We start from the raw sequence: 20549 nt of genomic DNA, 5'->3' as shown, positions 1-20549 counted from the left end.
TGACAAGTTAGAACTAAATTTAGTTTTGAATCAACTCAAAATTGCGTCTGAAGGTGTAACTAAAAAATTGGCCATGAATATTGTATCTATCCATTAAATTTATACAGGTAGAATTTCAGGTGTGTTCTTCTCTACACAAAATCAAGATCCATTTGAACTAAAGCATATTTTTTTGTCAACATTTACTTTATAAACCTTGGATAATCAAGATTTAATTGGTTTCTTAATTTGTTAAATTTTTATAGCTCCATTTTGATATATATTCAAACGTAAATTCAGAAATTATTGCATGCATATATTATTGCGATTTTTAAAGATTGGAAAAAATGTGTGGTTCATTATTGCGATTTCATCAAAATCTGCATACAGATATTTGTATTATATATAAAAATGTGAGTTCTAATTACAGTAGACTCCACCTAATCGGATATCGGTTAAACGAATATATTGGCTATTGTAATATAATTTCAAAACACCGAAACCATTCCCTATACATTTCAGTCAAAATACATCGGATAATCAAATATCGGTTGTTAGAATATATTGGCTAATTGGATAGGAATATTCATGAAAAATGTGTGAAGAATTTCATATTTTTCTTGACAGGAAATGAAGCCAGAAGTTGCGCCATTACGAAGTTTTCTTAAACTTCAGTACAGAAATGTTTCATTTTATTAATAAAACGATCTTTTATAGTCAAATAAAACATGTTTTTTCTTGTTGTCTTGTTTATTTTATGAATCTGATATTATATTTTGCCTAAGATGTGTTTGTTATGTGTTTATCCAAATGTGATCGTTATCATTTACTTCACAAACAAGGACACGTCAGAAATAATAAACTGTGCGTGATGTTCATCAATATTTATTAAATATGAATGAAAAGTACCTCTTTCTCAACAATTTATTAAAATATATATAAAAGTCCCGTGTAAAAATAAGGAATCGTGTGTCAATAGCATATCCCAGGTGAAATAGAATTATGTAACTTGTACACACGTATGCCATTTTCCTAATTTACATAATATTCAGCCTTTTATTTTGAACCTAAACAGATAAGATAGAAAAGCAAATTAATTTTACTCATCTTGATGTCCAATTTTATAATCATAAAAGTAGTTGTATTACTTGAAATTGGAAATGTGTTTCATAAATAAAAAACTGGAAAGCTAGATCCCAGTTCGATCAACTTCTTGAGCTATTAATAGATTTACCTGTGGCCTACTTCCGAGAATTCATAGTTATTTTTAGCTTTTACCTGTTTTAACACACAAATGAAACAAATCACACAAAAACAACAAGTCTCATTATTTAAGAGGTACATATTTTATTCAGATAATCAACAGACTGACAGATAAACAAAATACATTATAATCAACTGATCGGTCTATTACTCAATCAACCGAATTATACAAACTTGTACCTGAAAAAAACATTGAGATTAGTTACAAATTTCCATTAATAAAGCAGCTATAATAGCTATTGGTATCTAGGGTTGTGTCTGTCAATTTTGAAAAAAAAATTGGAGGAATATACGTTCATCGTCTAATTGAATATATCGGACAATCAGATATTTTTAGCTGTTTTGGGTATCTGATTGGCCGGAGTCTACTGTATTGAGATACTCGCTAAATAGCATTATTTGCATTAATAAAAACCTTGCAATAATTTTCGAAATTAACAGTAAATTGTATATAGGCATTAGCTAAAAAAAAAAAAAAAAGAGGTTAAAAATAAAATATTGTTTTATTTCAGACAACTTTGCTCTTGCTTTATCAAAATTCACATGTAATTTGTTTCTGTATGTTTCTTTACACACAATTCATGGTTATTAATTTTTTTTTCTTTTTTTTTTCAGAAACCTGTTGACATACGATCCATTATATCAGAAAGAATCAAGGCTGCCAGACAGTTAGCAGAAAATCCAAAAGATTCAGCTGCAATGTCAGCAATGCAGAAAGCACAACATAATGTATGTCATTATTTAGTCTGAAATATGGTCATTCAGAATACTGGGGATTCATTTATTTTTTGTGGGTACCAATTTTCGTGGATTATGGCAAACTTGCATATTTATGGATATTTAATTTCATGGTTTTGGCAAAGTTTGCATATATTCTTTGCAATAAATAATAATTGTTGAATATTTGAATTCGTGGTTCTTTGTACCCACAAAATCAATGAAAATTGGTATCCAACAAATTTTATTGAACCCACAGTACTTTAATAAACCTAAGACTGTGGATTCATTTATTTTCGTGAGTACCAATTTTCGTGGATTATAGCAAATATTTGGATATTTAATTTCATGGTTTTGGCAAAGTTTGCATATATTCTTTACAAATAATAATAATTGTTGAATATTTGAATTCATGGTTCCATTGTACCCAAGAAATCCATGAAATTTGGTAACCAACAAATATTATTGAATCCACAGTACTTTAATAAACCTAAGACTGTGGATTCATTATTATTCGTTCCAATGATTCATGGTTTTATTAAGACACAGGTGAACCATGATTTGAAATTTTTTAATATGTTGTATGCAAACTTTTGCAAAACTGCAAATGACATATCCATGAAAAGACAATTTTTTTCTGCAATCCACGAAATTGGTACCCATGAGAATAAATAAATCCGCAGTATAGTGCCCAGGGAGCTTTAAAATGTCTTCTTGTGATAATTTTAAAGTTTGAATAACCAAATTTTCATTCAGCATTATAATGTTTTGATTGATGGCATAGACACGATAGAAGGTGTCATACATTTTGAAGAAGGTCTAGACATATCTTTTCTTGTTTTTTTTTGCGGGGGAAACAAGAAAACATCTGAAAATATTAAGAGTTTATTGTAGTAATTCCAATGTATGATGGAGACTTGTCTCATTGGCACTCGTACAACATCTTCTTATATCTATATCTAAATGTTTACCAAATTTTGAAATTATAAAAAAGAAGATGTGGTATGATTGCCAATGAGACAACTATCCACAAAAGACCAAAATGACACAGACATTAACAACTATAGGTAACCGTACGGCTATCAACAATGAGCAAAGCCCATACCACATAGTCAGCTATAAAAGGCCCCGATAAGACAATGTAAAACAATTCAAACGAGAAAACTAAAGGCCTTTATTTGAAAGTTGATATACCAATTGCTATATTCATAATTTCTCCAAAAGAAAACAACTTCTTCATTTTATTGCATTGATGTATACAAGATCTATAAAAAGATATGGACAGTTCTTATCAGTAACATTCTTTGATTTTAGGCAAGTTTATGGGCAAGTTCAAAGAATTTACCTGGAAAATTTATCGGCAGTACTGGTGCACAGATTCTATCTCAGGAAGAATTAATGGGTCCTGATAAAAAACGTCAGGCTTGGGCCAAAAAGGTAGGTTTTATCATTAATTGTTCACAACATACAAGTGTTCAGATATGGTTGTTTTATTCTCATAAATGTCATCATAAAATTTTGAAGTAGTAATTCTGTTCAAATTTTATTGGGTAGATATGTTTAAAGTCTGGTATTTTAATGGCCTTTCCCTAGAAATCTAAAGATTTTTCCAACTTAGTAATTGCTTATTTTTTTCTTCATATTTTAATAAATTTACTCCAAAACGGTAAGTAATTTTACATGTTTCCAAGGAATTGAATAACTTCAGTATTTGATATAAAGGAATAAAAGGTGTGAAGAACACAGAAATGGTTAAAAGATAAAAATATGCAAAAGTTATAAAACGTGTAATCTTTTCTTAATTGTTATAAATTTGTCATATTTTTCATTTGTGTGAAAAAAATAAAAATAACAATCATAAATTTTGGTTGACTTGCTAGCTTTGTTTGTATAAATGTTTGCTCATGCATTGTAATCAAGATTGACATCTAAAAACAACATGGAAAGGCGGATTTAAACTTGAAAACGTTATGATTAAATTTGATTGGACATTATAAAACATTCAAATTTACACAGATTAACTATGCATACTTATATTGTTTGCAGATTTCAATCTTTTAATTACAATGCTTGAGCAAACATTTATACAAACAAAGTAAGCAAGTTGACCAAACCTTTGTCTTGCTAGCATTATGAAAAAATCTGTAAATGTAATAGTATAATTTTCTATTTATTATTAACTTTGGATAAGTTAAGGATATGATAATTCAACTTTCATGAAAACTTTGGAATTTACAGCTAAATAAAAAAAATCACATTGAAAAGTAAATTGAAATTGAGTAAATTTGCTAAAAATATATATGTTGAATGTTAAAAATCCCTTTTACATCTATGACAGATGCAGAATTGTAAACTTTTAAAGAGTAGGTAAAAGTGAGAGAAAAAAAAAGACATTTGAGAAAAACAACCATTCCTGAATTCTAATTGTTAGTCTATTTGCAGGTACTAGAAATGCAGCTATTATTGGGTATGGCCAATCTAGTGCTTTACAGCATACCAAAGCTGGTAGATCAACAACTAAGCACTTTTTTGGCCATACCTCATCAAACTAAAAAACCTTACCTTGTTATATGTTCTTTGTTTCCTTCAACAAAGTTTTCCATAATTTTGCTCAATTTTATTCCAATTTTTGAACATATCTCAAGGTTTGAAGCAATATAAGTCTAAACTGACTCAGCTGAATTTTAATACATTGATGCAATTTAGACTTAGAGCTTTTATGCAAAAAAAAAAGCAAATGAAACAGTTATACAGCTTTATATCTTGGTTTCAAGTAAATAAAATATTTGCTTAGTTTTATTGTTTTGAAATTTTATCAGCCTCATCCTAATAAGGGCTCTCGCCATACTTACTATGTCTTGCTTAAGGAAACTTGTATCAATGGTATATTCCTTGCAATATATACATTTGAAAAAGAAAGTATTCATAGCAGGAATTGGCTTTCTTTTTATTATTTTAAGGGACCAGAAATCACTAGAGTCAATCCTTCTCTTGGTTTTTAGTTAGTTGGAAGTGACAAGCTTTTTATTCAAGTTTGCACATTTTCAAAGCCGAGTTATCAGTCTTTGATAGTTACCATATGGGGTTTTTTGCTTGACAATATATAAAAACCATGATGAAAGAACTTGAAATCAAGAAAAAGCTGTGCTTCTGTTTCATTACACGTGTCACTATAGATAAATTTTACAACAGCTACTGTTTACTTGTGGTGTAACCATGGAAACCAGATTGATGACACATGAGCCTTGATCAGTTGTTGACATGTGTCAACTAAATGTTGGTGAGTATAAAAAATATGGATGCAGAATGAAGATTACAAGTGTATGGTGGTAATAAAGTGTATGACATTTTAGAATTTAATGTATAACAAAACAAAAAACAAGAACAAACAAACAAACAAATGAAACAATAGATATTTATATACTAAAGGTAATCAGTAATAATTTTCAGATTTATGTATTCTGAAAAAAACATAATACTGTGGATTCGTTAATATTCCTCAGATACCAATTTTCGTGGATTTTGTGGGTACAGGAGAACAATGAATTTAAGTATTCAATGAATTACACATTTTGAATTTCTAAAGAAAGAGTGCAGACTTTACCCACAATATTAATGAATCTACAGTAGTTTGTTTTTATTTGTATTTTCCAAATGTTGCCAAATTCATTTTGAATTTTTTTTTGTAATTATTTATAATTACAAATCAGTTCAGGTAAGAGGTTGAATTTTTTACAAGTGTTGAATAATTTAATGTAATATTACATGCTCATTGTTTTCTTCAGCCATTTTACATTGAGGTAAATACACCTCTTTAGCTCCCCTTAGCCATAGGGTCAAGTAGGCAAGTCTCATCACTTGGCATAAATAGTTATTTAAAGTTAACTTTTTACAAAAATCTTCTCCTCTGAAATTACTGGGCCAGTCAGAACCAAGTTTGACATACTTATCATTGGGGTATTGAGTTTTAAAAACAGGCCTAATGTTCTAACCAACATGGCTGATATTACTTAACATAGAACATTGTGGTAAATGCAAGTTTTTCTAAGATGTTGAAAACTACTATTATAGACAACAAACAGACATTAATACAATCAAAACGGTACAAACAGTATTTTTTTTGGATGAACACTGAAATGAAACAACATACCTTGGCAAGCAACTTTTATGTAGTAGTAACATCTTAAAAATAAAGGTGTTTTACTAAAAAGGAAGATTTGCCAGAGTTTGGCAAAAATGTCAGAAACGAGATTTATTACAGGCCATAGCAGATGTAACAAGATATAGGAGGTACCGAAAGAAATTTGCAACCCATGTTGTCAAAAAGCTGATCTTAAAGAGTTTATCTTTTATAGAGATGAAGGTATGAAGTCAAGCACAACTAAGGAATTCTAATGGCTTTCTAAAAGTTTTTTACTTATTGGAATTAGTGAAAGATTTAAACATGTTTTCTTGAAAATTTCAAGAGATTGATTTGGAGGAAAATACTGATGCCTTTACAATGACAATAAAATTTTAACCAGTTTGACTCTAAATGAGAAATATTCAAACATGATAGTTTTAGAAGAAAATATGACACTTTAACTAGTCAACAAATTTTTCACAGTGTCCTAATTTACCAGTTTTATTTTCACGTGGTGTTATTTTATTAAAAGGTTCCAATAACATTTTATAAAGAAAATGAAAAAGCCATTGTAATTCCTTCAGTGCTTGATATTCATTCCTTGAGCAATATTGTGGTTTATTTTCAGGTTCAAAGATTGCTGACTTGAGATTTTCCTTTTGATTTGTGTCTGTGAATGTCTATTACATGTATTAATAATGTATATATCAATATGTTTTCAATGCTTAAACTAGAAATACTGACTATAGATAAAACAAGTTAGACATGTTTGTAAAAGTTTATATTGAAATTGCTATTTAAAAAACTCAGAATAAAGATATAGTAGAACAAACACCTCACTCCTCCTACAAAAACAAGTCTAAAATATTCTTTCAGACCAACTCTAAAGTAAAAAAAAAAATGATGACCCAGTCAGAGTCATCATGTATTGTAAATTCAGAAATTATTGCATGCAATTATTAATGTGATTTTTGATGAATGGACAAAAATGCGAGATTAATTATTGCTATTTCATGAAAAGCTTCATACAGATATGTATATCAGATAACCAAATGCAAGTTCTCATTATTACTAAACTGACCAAGTCGCATTATTCACATTAATAAAAACCTCACAATGATTTCTGAATTGACAGTACTATAGAATAAAAAAGAAATGTGTGATGTTTTTATTATTGCAATAATTGTGGCAGGATAGGTTTTGCTAAAACAAAAAGCTGCTATATTTATTGTAATAGCAGTACACATAAGCAACATTTTCTAAAAAATGCAATTTTTTAAACTCACATTTTTGTAAATTGTTCAACATTCACACGATTATTTCTGATTTTACAGTATATAAGCAAAAATTAAATGTAATGGTTTTGAATGTAGAGTCAAAACTAAACTTTAGATTTTAAAACTGAAAAGGACACCCAACTTGTAGTTGGATGGACTTTTAGTCAAGTATCAAAGGGATTTGATGAAAAAAATATTGGAGGTTCATTGACTTTCCCAAATTAGACAATATTCTGACCTATTTTTAGGATGAATAAGTTATATATCAATATTTAGTGTTTAAGAATATTCACACCCTTGCTGTCAATACCTCTATAGTTGATATATGGTAGTAAACTGTTATGTTCTTGCAGGACCAGTTCCACAGGGCTGCTCCAGTAAAAGGAGGTATTGGCATGGCTCTACTTCAAAAGATGGGATGGCAACAAGGCACAGGACTGGGCAAAAATAATGAGGGCGGTCTGGAACCTCTAGCTCTGGATTTTAAGATGGATCGTAAAGGTAAGAAATCAACCTGTATTCAGAGAGAGCTGTGGTGTAGTGGTTAGCGCATCAGACCACTAACACAAAGATTCCTGGTTTGATCTCCGTTCGGTGAAAAAATTTAAGAGACTTAATTTTCTGCTCACCCTTGATACCATTTTCGAGTATGGTCTAGAGAAGCGATGATAGTTCGTTGGAAGGGGACAATAAATGGCTGACCTGTGTTAAGAGAGAGCAATATCTCTTGCACATATAAGACACCCTTGTAGATTTCGGAAAAAGAGCAGGCTAATGCCACTACAAGGCAGCGTCCGCTCCGGCAAAGTGGAAAGGGATTGATATGAGTTGTAATAAGTTGTTTCCCAATCGACTATAGAAATAAATATGTTTAAACTAAACTAACCTGTAGTCAAATCATTGTTTAACGGCACAAAAAGTGGGATGAAAGATACCAAAGAGACATTCAAATCATATGTCGAAAAATTAACAGACAACACCATGGCTAAAAAAGAAAATGACCATAGAAAAATAATAGTGCACAAAATTCCACATTGAAAGCTGAGTAACAAGAACCCAACCAAAAACTGGGGATGACAGCTGAAATTCAACTAACTACTGATACACATCCTTCTATAGAGAATGGTTGTTTTTTTGTAAATTGACTTATTTGATTCACATATTAGAACCCTTTCAAAAATTAGAAAAATAATTTTTTTACTTACATATCATGCATTGAAGTAATCATGACGGAAGCAGATACAATCCAGTACATAAACTTACTGCTTTAATTTGAAGGAAACTTCATTTCTAAGAAGAACAACTCCTGAATTTAATAATTTTGTAATATATTTTGTGCTTTACATCAAAACTTTATCATGTTTTTGTTTTAGGTTTGCAATCGCAAGATGAATATCGCCCAAGTAAAAAAGTTTATCTGAATGCTCCTGTCAAGAAGGACTTATCAGGTAAGTCATGGAAAAACAGAAAATAAATGATTTAATAGATTACGGTATATAGATTATCACTGTATACTACAAATTTTGTTTTGGATCTTACTGACTAATAATTTCCTTTCTCAGTACATAAGAGTGATATGAAAATTATCACTAGAAACTTAGGGTGCATTTTGCCATTGTCAATGAAATTAATGTCGTCATAGGTAAAATAGCGATAAACTGATTATCATTGATCTTTGCAACTCGATTGTTTTTCTCATTTACGCCATCCGACTCAAGGCAGAAAATCAATCTTGTTTAAATAGATGACCAATGATAATCTAAAGTTATAACACTGCATCAAGTGTGATACGAAATTTCTGTATATAATGAGTCAGTTAATATAAAAGGAAATATTGGTAAAAGATCTTGACAAATTAACGGTAACAGTAATTATGTGAGACAACTGATGAATCATATTAAGGATACCTTCACAAATCATAATAAAATTTAAACCAGTTCAGTAGCGGAAAATTACTGTTTGAAGCCTGACAGTAAAGGGCATTCCTTCCATCAATCTTATCCATGTCTTATTTGCATTTAAATGTTTTCTAGAGCTGTTTAGAAATATTGTGGCACTATGAAACTAATATTGCTCATGTGTCTTAACTTGAGATTTACTTTAATTTCTAGTTTCTGCAACTACTTTAAAAAATTGTTGCCAGAAAAAAATTAGTGTTATTTTTCTAACAATAAATTAGCATTAGTGTTGGAAATAAGCAATGATTATAACAGATAAATGCCTACAATCTGCCATGGTTAAATTGTGTAAATAAATAGTTATTTTAGATAAGGCCACACCAATTTGATTCCTTGTTTGACTTTTATATTCCCGCTTCCCGCATCAGGAAATGTAATCATGTCCATTTCCCGCACCGTTTTTTTGTAAATTTTATAAAAATACATCAACATTTGTTTTTAAAATCACAGTCTAACCTATATATAATGATTTTAAACATAAAAGCACACCACCACACTTCCTAAATATCTGTGAGAATATTTGTTTCAGCATGAAACCTATTTATCCAAAGAAGGAGTGCTCCAACATAAACTTATAAAAGCGGAAATATATACCGGTAAAGAACAAAAAATTGGTTTCTTTCCCCCTTACTTATATTCCCTATCAAATTATGTTCGTTGTTAGAATAAAGTACAAAGAACTTCTGAAGGATTTGCCTTCAATGGCAATTATATTGTATGCTGGCGAAACAAAACTATCCATAGCCGCTGCATGTTTATGCACCTGTCCTGATTGATTCAGGGGCCTGTCTTCAGCAGTTATCGTTTACTGATGTTGTTCATTGGTATTTTCCCGTTTGGATACATAATTAGATCGGTGGTTTTCCTGTTTGAATTGTGTACGCTAATAATTTTGGGGCCCTGTATAGCTTGTTGTTTGGTCTGTTTCAAAGCCCCGTGTAAAAGGTCGTACTTTTACCTGTGTTTGTTATTATCAGGTTAAGAACAACCCTCCCTCAGACAAGGGGTCATTTTACTGATGTAGAAAAGAAAATAGAAATACCAATGATTTGTATAGTTCTTCTATTCAAAACCTTTGAAAACTTAGAATTTTGTACTCAAAAAGAGGAGAGTTACATCATATTTTAAACAGCTTTTTTCTAAAAGGGGGGTCCACTTATTTTGAATAATATTAAACTGTTAAAGTAAATGTGTTAACATGGTATAAGTCCAGGAATATTACAAAATTCTTGGACATGTTTTGACCATTTAATATGAGATAGATAGATGTATTGTTCTTTGAGAAGATATGAGCCCTTTTGTACAAACAAATATATTATAACTTATATTGATCACTCATAAATCATGAAAAAAGGGATATTTATAACATTAGGGGGGACCCCCAAACTGAATATGACTAAGATGGAGAATTGTCTCATTGTCAGTCACACATACATAGACCAGATTTAATTATTTCTTGGTGAACAGGGAAAAAATACTTCAGAAATTAAAGAAATGTCAAAGTACAAGTGATAAATCAAGTTTTAATATTGTCGAAACCTACTATTTTATGTTTACAAAAATAAATTATAATTGCTCGCCTTTACTTTTCAAGCTTTGCCTCAAGAATTTGCAAAATTAATAATTTTTTATTTATATAAATTTTCAAATCGCTCGCTCGCCCCAAATTTTGGAGTCCAAAAATCCGTAGAACAAGAAATTAAATTGGTGTGGCCTAATTGTTCAATATTGGTCCTTGTTGAATACCAATTTTCGTGGTTTTTATGGGTACAGGTTAACCACAAATTCAAATGTTCAACGAATTACATATTTTCTATAGGCTTTGTATGCAGATGTTGGCAAAACCATGAAATCAAATATCCATGAAAATGCTAGTTTTCGTCAATCCACGAAAATTGCTACCCACGAAAATAAATGAATCCACAGTAGTGAAACACAATAGTTATTTCATGTAATAGTGCAATTAAATTATTATTACAGGTAAGCATCCAGTATCAGCCCTTGTAGAGTTGTGTAACAAGAGAAGATGGGGATCACCAGACTTCCAAATGGTACACGAAGGGGGACCTGATCATAAAAAGAACTTTTTATTTAAGGTAAGCCCCAGAAAGTATACCAGGCCTAAAATAAAATATTGTTTGTTTCCCCAATCCTGATCGACCCTGCAAAAATGGTGCGACTTATAATATTTAATTGTCAAAACTAATTTAAATTTTATTCAATTCAATTCCAATTTTCAGGTTTGCCAGATCGACCAATATTGAAACAGCTTTTTGAAAAAAATTAAATTATCCTTACCTTCCTACCCACACCTGGATTGGTAGTGTCCAGATTGGGGAAACAAACAATATATTAATTTAGGTCCCATTAAAAAGTTTATGTATAATCTGTATTAAACATCATCAAACGCCCTTTTTCGCCACAGGAATTCAGGGATAAAATCTATTTGTCATTCAGTTATACTTGTGAAATTTCAAGTCATATTTTATTGTTTGTGATATTTCGTGGAAAATATCTGTAAATGATTCTAGAATACTTCAATAGTGTTGCAATAAGCAAAAATGATAAAAAAAAAATTTTAAAAAACAAAAAAAAACCCTGAAAACACAGGTGAAATTTGAAATAATTCATTGTGTACATGTATTTAAGTTGGATCCAGTAAATGATAAATTTAAAAGGAAATAAAGGCACCTTGTACAATGTCAAGAAAGAACAAAGCTGAATATAAACAATTTTTTTTGAACCAAACTCAGTAAAATTGGACAGACCTGAATTTCCAGATTATGTAAAACAAAGGTTCCGGAAATTCAGGTCTGTCAAATTATACTGATTTAGGTGCAAAAATTATTCTATAACTCCTAAAAAGAAATCAGATAAATGTGTTAAAAAAAGCAGTCGACATGTTCCTGCCTCGGATGGAATTGTAACTTATTTTATTATTACTGTATGGATTAATTGGAAATATTTTGCACAAATAAACACATAAAAGGTTAAAACTTTTATATATGCAAATTTTTTTAGCCTTCTATGAAAATTTTATGGCTAAATTGGGTCTCAAAGTTGAGAGCATATTAATTCCAACAGAAAATGGTGGCTTCTGCATTATGACGTCAATGTAAGGCATCAAAGAAAAAAAATATAATAGCTTTTCAAGACGTCAAAATTATTTGGACTATACTGTGTCCAAAACTCAGTACAATTTGGACTATACTGTGTCCTCTGTTTAGCAATTTGAATTTTGAAGTGAAAAACCCAACACAGATAATGAATGGCAAAGTAACAGTACAAGTAATATCAATTTTTTATAGTCTTCATTCTTCATTTCAGGTTATTGTGAATGGAACCGAATATCAGCCGTCTGTTGCCAGTCAAAATAAAAAGTTTGCCAAAGCTGCAGCTGCTACAGCTGTTCTACAGGAAATGGGACTGGTACCCAGGGACTCATAATTCATATTTTGGTTACCAGTTCAAAGAAATACCAAGCTGCAGCTGCTACATGAAACATGACTGGTACCCAGGGACTCATAATTCATATTGGTTACCAGTTCAAAGAAATACCAAGCTGCAGCTGCTACAGGAAACATGACTGGTACCCAGGGACTCATAATTCATATTGGTTACCAGTTCAAAGAAATACCAAGCTGCAGCTGCTACAGGAAACATGACTGGTACCCAGGGACTCATAATTTATATTATTTACCAGTTCAAAGTTTGCCAAAGCTGCAGCTGCAATAGCTGTTCTACAGGAAATGGGACTGGTCCCAGGGACTCGTAATTAATATTGATTACCAGTTCAAAGAATGCCAAGCTGCAGCTGCTACAGGAAACAGGACTGGTACCAATGGACACATTATTCATATCATTCACCAGTTTATATATATACTCCATCCATTTGTTTGGATTTATATCATTATGAAATGGAAAATAGGGCATTTTGTTATTTGAATATGTACAACAATTTTCTTTAATTATGTGCTGCTTGATAATGTGAATGTAAAAAACTTGGTTAAGTTTACCACGTAAAGTAAAACAACATGTTGTAATTTTTAAAAAAAATGAGGTTTATTTTTACCATGTAAAGTAAAATAATGGTTTATTTTAACCATTTAGTTGGTAAAAAAAAACATGGTTTATTTTTTTAATGTGTAAGAAACAACTGCAGTTATTGAAAGTTCTTGACAAAGTCTTTGAATAATTCTGACCTGTTATATATAAACTGATATTACTGTTGATAGTTTTTTAACTTTTGGCCTTCGGTTTCTATGTAAATTCTCACTGGTTACTCTTTTCAATCAAGAAAATTGTACTGCTATTTGTTGGTGTAACATTCACTTTAGCATTGTTATCTGTTATGTAATTGGATACTAGTTAAAGACTACTTATTTACAAAATTCAGAGATTTTCTTTCCCAAAATAGATAATAATCAATTTTTGTTTTTAAGAAAAGTTTTGAACCCCAAAAATATCCCAACTCAATAAAAATTAATTTAGTTGGAACTTGGAATCCATCATAATTGGTAATTTATAGTTTAAAATTATTTCTGATGATTTTTTAGAAAGCAGCTGTAAATATTGCTTACAGAAATCAATTAATTTTAAACCCAATTTGACCTTTTTGAACAGTTATCAGTGAGGCAAAAGGGAAGCTATGTATGACCATCAAAATGGTGCATTAATTGATAGTGTAGTATGTTTTTATTAATTCAATTAAGATATTAAAATTCTCATGTTTTGATATGTAACAACATTTAAGTCTACATAAACCTAGTCTATTATTGAACATTTATTGAGAATTCTGTAGTTTATTTTTATGATATAGATGATTTAGGTATACTTTTGTCTGAATATCAAGGATATTTTACACTATTTAAAGTTACCTTTTCAGTTGAATATTTTTCACTTCCACCATTATTGATCTAATTCCATATTTTGTCCTAAAAAAAAGTTTCTCAAATGTTTTATACCATGTAAGGATATCATAAGTGATCGTTAGCACCATTTGACTGTTTAGTTTTCTTGTTTGTTGATTCTATTAAATGTGAAACTTTGTCTAAAAGGTAAACACTTTATGACCCCAAATTTTTTTTATGTTGTGTTCAGCGTCTGCAGTTGTGCCTGCTTCTGTAGTGGTATCAGGCTGTGCTCGGCCAAGCATTTTATTTAGATTTTTCTTCATTTTCTTGAATGTTTGTACAGTATAATGTGAATTCATTTATTTTCCTGTGTACCAATTTTTGTGGATTAAGGAAAAATTGTTTATTACTAACCACAAAATCAAATATCCATGAATAGAGTCTATTCATGGATATTTGATTTTGCGGTTTTACAAAAGTGTACATACATCAAGCCTATATAAAACGTGTACTTAGTTGGACATTTAAATTCATGGTTCACCTCGACCCATAAAAGCCACGAAAATTGGTATCCAACAAATAATAATGAATCTTGCGTATATATTCAGAAATTATCTTTCTATAAAGATTTGATAAAAAGAAGATTTTCTTGAAATGAAAATGTTTGTTTCACAGTTTTGCAGAAAAAAATGTTTCAGTCTCATGCAGTAGCTGTTTTTTTGATATTTTTTAAATTGATTTATTTTTTTACATCGTTAAATATCACTGCCATTATGTTTTTTTTATAGAAAAATACTATAATGTTAAAGATTAATTGTTTGTTTGTTTTAAGCAATCAAATAAAAATTAAGTATTAGAAATGTATGGATTGTGGAATATTTTTTTTCTACATGTGTCTTTGATGTTTGTTCATTTTTATTGAGAGCTTGTAAAGTACTTTGATAAAAACTTCAGACAATAAAAATGTTAAATATATGTATTTTTAGTGAATTTACATTGACAGGTTCTTAGATGATGTTGGTAAGATGATGTTAGTAGTTGTGTTTATGAACTGAACACTTTGGTTCTTTGACTGTCCAAGCAACCTTTGTTATATAATAGCTGCCAATGTTTGGGTAAGAAGACTGGTAGAATCTTTTGAAGGAAAACTCTTTTGTGTGGTGTTTTTTGTAGACAGTTGGTCCTTTTCTCACTTGGCGTCCATTGTCCGTCTTTGTCTGTTAACTTTTACAAAACTTTTTCCTGAACCAAATGGCCCAAAATTAGCAAAACTTGGCCACAATCACTACTAGGGTATCTAGTTTTAAAAATGTGTCCTATGACCCCATCTGCCAACCAACATGGCCGACATGGCTAAAAAAAAGAACATGGGGGTAAAATCTCTGAAACTTAAGCATTACCGGTAAGAGAAAATCTTACATGGGGTAAAAATGTTCATCAGGTTAAGATCTATTTCCGCCCTTAGATTTCAGACGAATACCGACATCCGATTGTTGGGTTGCTGCCCCCAAGTTAGTAGTTTTACTGAAATTTTGCAGTGTTTATACAACTTCACAAAAATTTTGCGGTCATATATTGGTATCATGTTGTCGTTGTCCGAAGACAGTTGGTTTCCGAACAATAACTTTAGTATCAGAAGTTAGAAATCTATGAGATTTAAACACGAGGTTTATAACCACAAAAGGTAGGTTGGGATTGATTTTTTGAGTTATGAACAGTTTAGAAATAAGGGGCGAAAAGGGGCCCAAATAAGCATTTTTGTAGTTTTCAGACAATAACTTGTGTTAAAGTGTATGAATCTCTTTGAAATCAATTGAGTATGGAAATGGTGAATTTGTCAAATAGACAACAACCTGACCAAAGAGCAGATAACAGTCTAAGGCCAGCAATGGGTCTTCAACACAGCAAGAAAATCCCACTACCAGATGTAGGCCTTGGCTGCCCCCTAAATAAAAAAATGTACATGCCTATTGAGAAGTCAGGACAAAGGACAATTCATTAATAAACAAAAGAAAATAGGTTTTGAAAAAAGATGGTCGAGTGGGATGAAGGCTTGGTAATTTGGAATAAAAAAAACCCACATAAATGAGGATATGTTGGATAAGTGGATAAGTGGATCAATATTGGCCAGCAGCAATTTAACTATGCACTTCTCATTGGTCAATGTTTCAATTATTTTTTTAATGCTGAGAAAGTGTGAGAGACTCCTTAAACTTGACATGAAGAGTGAAATGTTGCAAATACAAAAAGCAGGTATTATAATCATAAGAACATAAAACACCATAACCAAAAGAAAAAAGATGGGAAACAGTTTACCAACTACATGTATCCAACAAAAAGCTCAAAAAGATTGTTCACCAAATCAAACACCCCCAAAAAAACCTAAGGCTAGAGCAGATCCTGATATTGGGATGGTATGTAGTTTCCATTCAACTAGAGTAACCCATCTAACTCGAGGTAGTAATAAAATTAAGATCTGCTACACAATATTTTCCCCAGTAACTAAACTGCAAAAAAATGCTTTTATTCTACTGCAAAAAAAAAGTTTGCGTCATATAATGGTATCATGTTGTCTGAAGACATATTTAGTTTCCAGACAATAACTTGGGATTTTGTGAATGGATCTCTATAAATTTTTACCAGAAGGTTCAATACCATTAAAGGAAAGTTGGGGTTGATTTTGGGGGTTATGGTCCCAAAAAGGGGCCCAATATAAGCATTTTGTACTTTTCAAACAACAACTTGTGTTTAAGTGTATGAATCTCTCTGAAATTATGCCACAAGTTTCCATACCATGAATGGATGATCAGTAAGGACTTGGGGAGGGGGGTCAAAATGTTTTGGAATAAGGGGGAAAAACTAGGTTGTTCTGGTCAATGGACATTTAAGACAATTTAAAAGCAGTGTAAGGAAGGCAATTCATATGTTGGGTATGTTTGGATTTACCTCCCTTACACTAATTGTAAATTATGTATAAAGAAATGTCAGGTTTTGGACTTTTTGCATAAAAAGGGTGGTGGTAGTTTTTGTTTTTTCCCAAATTTCTCAAATTCCAAATTTTTGAAATATTGCATAATAGATTTATAAGATCTTGACATTTGTTTTGTGTCAATAACTCATATTATGTCAAGAATTTAATCACAATCCAAATTCAGAGCTGTATCAAGTTTGAATGTTGTGTCCATACTTGCCCCAACTGTTCAGGGTTCAACTTCTGCAGTCGTATAAAGCTGTGCCCTGCTGAGCACCTGGTTTCTCTTTTGTACACATTGTTTCCTGGATTTAGTGTTGCAAAATATAATCAATTGTTGTCATCCTGTATTGTGCAAAGTTTAAAATATCAGTTCTTTTCAGATCACGTTATTTAGTTCCCAATCCCCCCCCCCCCCCCCCCAAACCCTGCTTTTATGTTGGGTTAAAAGCACAAAGCAATGAGCTATTTCTTAAGATAATATAAGATCTTTTTTTTAACCATGATGGTGACCAAAATTTGAGCAATACAATCAAACGAATTTATTACACAATAAAGCACAGTAAATTATTGGAGTAGTTAAAGTCAGTGGCGGATCTAGAATTTTCATAAGTGGGGCCCACTGACTGCCTAAGAGGGGACCCACTCCCGTCATGCCTCAGTGATTCCCTTTATAAACAACCAAATTTTTTTCTCAAAAGGGATGGCCCGGTCAACCTGCACCCTCCCCCCCCCCCTAAATCAGCCTCTGAAAGTACATTAAAACAAAAACATGTTTCTCGCTACATTGAAGACCTGTTGGTGACCTACTGCTGTTGTTGTCTCTTTGACACATTCCCCATTTCCATTCTCAACTTTATTACACATAATAAAACAAAGAAAGATATAAACAATGACAATGTCATTGACAAAACATTAAAGTCTTTTGGAAGCCACTGTGACCTGGAGAAAATATGTTTTCTTGACATAAGTTGGAAATACAAATATATAACATGATTTTAACATGGTATATAACCCAAAATTTATTATTTAGGTGTAAAACACATAGCTTGTCTTAATGTTTTGTCAATGACATTGTTTATATCAATTTATCAAATTTGGCCAATGGGAGACAACTCCTGATTGATTTTTTTTTTTTTTTTTTTAAGATAACATTGACATCTTCTGGAAGTCTCTTCTGTTCTTCAAAAAGGTGTGCAAAAAATTAGCAAAGCTTGAAGTCACATGAAGGAATCCAAACAAATTTCATCTCATCAGATAACTTTGAAAAATTTGTCAATGATAGAATTCTAATTAGACACATGTGTGTTGACGGCCTCACCCCCTATGGATTTTACTAACACTCTATGGATCCGTATGGGGTCAGTAGTGAACCATATAACTTATAATATGCCTCTGGCTCAGTATATTTTAATATTGTTATGCCGTCCTGACTTTTATAAAACGGAATACAATACAATTTTAATCTCAAAGTGATTTTTTAATAAAAATTTGCAAACAAATTATTTTTCACCTAGTTAATACAAATATGAAATAAATATGTAATTTAAAAAATGCCTTCAAGTAATACTTTAGGAATAAATGGGGGCAAAATTTATATATTTATTCAAATTTTTTAATTCTTTTTTTAAACATTTCTACCCTCTTGATAGACATACCAAACTTTTTTGTTTCAAAAGGTAAATAAAAGTGAAATTTGAAAAAAAAAAAAAAAAAAAAAAAAAAAAAAAAAGCAGGACAAGAGTTTCGAGTTAAAAAAAAAGCAGGATGAGACACTTTAAAAAAAAGGCAGGGTGTCAGTAATTGAGTTTATGTAAAAAATGGTCAGGATTAACTAATAAAAAAAAGCAGGTTGCTGATTAGATAAAAAAAATAAAAAGGCAGGATAGTGATTATATACAAATAAATAAAAATGCAAGACAAATTTTTTCATCCATCAAATCAGTCGAAATATTTGTCTTTTCCCCGATATGTAGCAACCATAGGCATACGATAGGCAGCAACCATTTGATTTTCTGGGGGGGGGGGGGCCTTTTGTTTTTTTTTCTGGGCAATTTTTTTTTAGCGACAAGTCGAAAACCAATCTTTTTCTTTCAATTTTAGCATGACATTTAGTGGCAGCTGAGGGTGAAACAAATTTTTTTTTTCTCAGAATAAAAAAACAAATTATTTTTTTCTCCAAAAACTGGAGACAAACATCAAATGGTTGCTGCCTAACAATTTCACATCTTGAACGTAAATGTAAAATCATTACCTCCCCTGTTACTGTATAGCATGCCCTTTATTACAAGAACCGTTAGACTCTTTAGAAACAAATTCTTTAATAGTGTGAACTGGCAGAGCCAGATTTAGAGGGGATAGACACCCACCCCCCCTTTTTCAGGGAAAATTTTTGTTAGTTATATATAGTGTTTCACTGAATCATAAAAGGAGAGGGCCAACTTTCCCCTCTTAGGAAAGCTCTGGAACCACCACAGACTGCAATCAACTGTCATTTCAAAATAATTAATTTACAGTATTAAACTCAAATATTTTATTGACACAATTTTTGATGTGTGGATAAAAAAAACTACATTATAATTTCATCAAATAAAAGTATTCTCCAGTGGTGACAGTGGTGGATCCAGAATTTTCATAAATGGGGGCCCATTAACTGACCTAAGAGGGGGCCCGCTCTGGTCACGCTTCAGTGATTCCTTATATGAGTAACCAATTTTTTCCCAAAAAGGGGGGACCCGGGCCCCCTGTCCCCCACCCCTAAATCCGCATCTATTCTCACGTTTTGTATGGGTATTATATTTTTATAAAGTTATTGAATTTCCCGCGCTTTTGGGACTATTTTGAATTGAAAAGGCTAAAACCATGACACATAAATAGATATCCTTAAATGTTTATAGCATTTATTAAACAATATCAACACGACTTAAATTATGCTGAATAGATAGAAAATAATATGAGAACAAATGAAAACAAATTTCATATTCACATTAGTATGAAAAAGTAAGTCTGTATTAACATTTACTATCGGGGCGTTATTTTTCTTTTAGCTGTTTCTGTTGCCAAGAACAAACACGCCATTTGTAAACGAAAAAGAACCTGTCATTTCTGAAACAATATTTTTACTGGATGTATTTCTAAGAAGGTAATAATTTCAAACAGTTTTATCCCAATAAACATTTTGTTGTTTTTGGAATCCACTCTTGCGGAATTGAAGCAAACACATTTCAACGGAAATAACTTGAAACTGAATTGTTCAGTTTTGTTTTCAATAAACAAAAAAACAATAGTCAGTGTGCCCGTAAAACATTGCACATTGCAATGGACCGTGCAATAGCAATAAAAACCATTGTTTGCCATAGCCAGTTAGCTTTGTACTCCCAAATGCCGTGAGATAAGCACATGGTGACA

At 31.3% G+C, this 20549-nt stretch overlaps 2 protein-coding genes across 15 annotated transcripts in view; both read left to right on the top strand.

The window, feature by feature from the left end:
- LOC134687302 (protein Son-like) overlaps nt 1-15145 on the top strand; it is a 31920-nt gene extending 16775 nt beyond the window's left edge. For 2 of the 7 annotated variants that reach the window (XM_063547475.1, XM_063547476.1), the window contains exons 9-15: nt 1858-1971; nt 3274-3396; nt 6221-6322; nt 7713-7860; nt 8733-8807; nt 11298-11413; nt 12645-15145. In XM_063547475.1, coding sequence (XP_063403545.1) covers nt 1858-1971; nt 3274-3396; nt 6221-6322; nt 7713-7860; nt 8733-8807; nt 11298-11413; nt 12645-12764 — 798 coding nt within the window. In that variant the 3' untranslated portion in view covers nt 12765-15145. Of the gene's footprint in view, nt 1-1857; nt 1972-3273; nt 3397-4401; nt 5412-6220; nt 6324-7712; nt 7861-8732; nt 8808-11297; nt 11414-12644 lie in introns of those variants that run through there. The other 5 variants (XM_063547477.1, XM_063547481.1, XM_063547480.1 and 2 more) reach the window with 5 other exon arrangements.
- Nucleotides 15146-20177: 5032 nt separating this feature from the next.
- The window catches only part of LOC134687300 (dynein axonemal heavy chain 1-like), a 106651-nt gene continuing 106279 nt past the window's right edge, over nt 20178-20549 (top strand). For 7 of the 8 annotated variants that reach the window (XM_063547473.1, XM_063547468.1, XM_063547472.1 and 4 more), the window contains exon 1: nt 20178-20283. The gene's annotated coding sequence lies outside the window, so the exon portion shown is untranslated. The remainder of the gene's footprint in view (nt 20284-20549) is intronic. The other variant, XM_063547474.1, reaches the window with a different exon arrangement.

The sequence above is a fragment of the Mytilus trossulus genome, chromosome 10 (assembly GCF_036588685.1).
Source record: "Mytilus trossulus isolate FHL-02 chromosome 10, PNRI_Mtr1.1.1.hap1, whole genome shotgun sequence".
Classification (NCBI taxonomy): domain Eukaryota; kingdom Metazoa; phylum Mollusca; class Bivalvia; order Mytilida; family Mytilidae; genus Mytilus; species Mytilus trossulus.
Note: the sequence above shows the minus strand (reverse complement) of the source record. Positions and strands in the feature narration are given on the sequence as shown.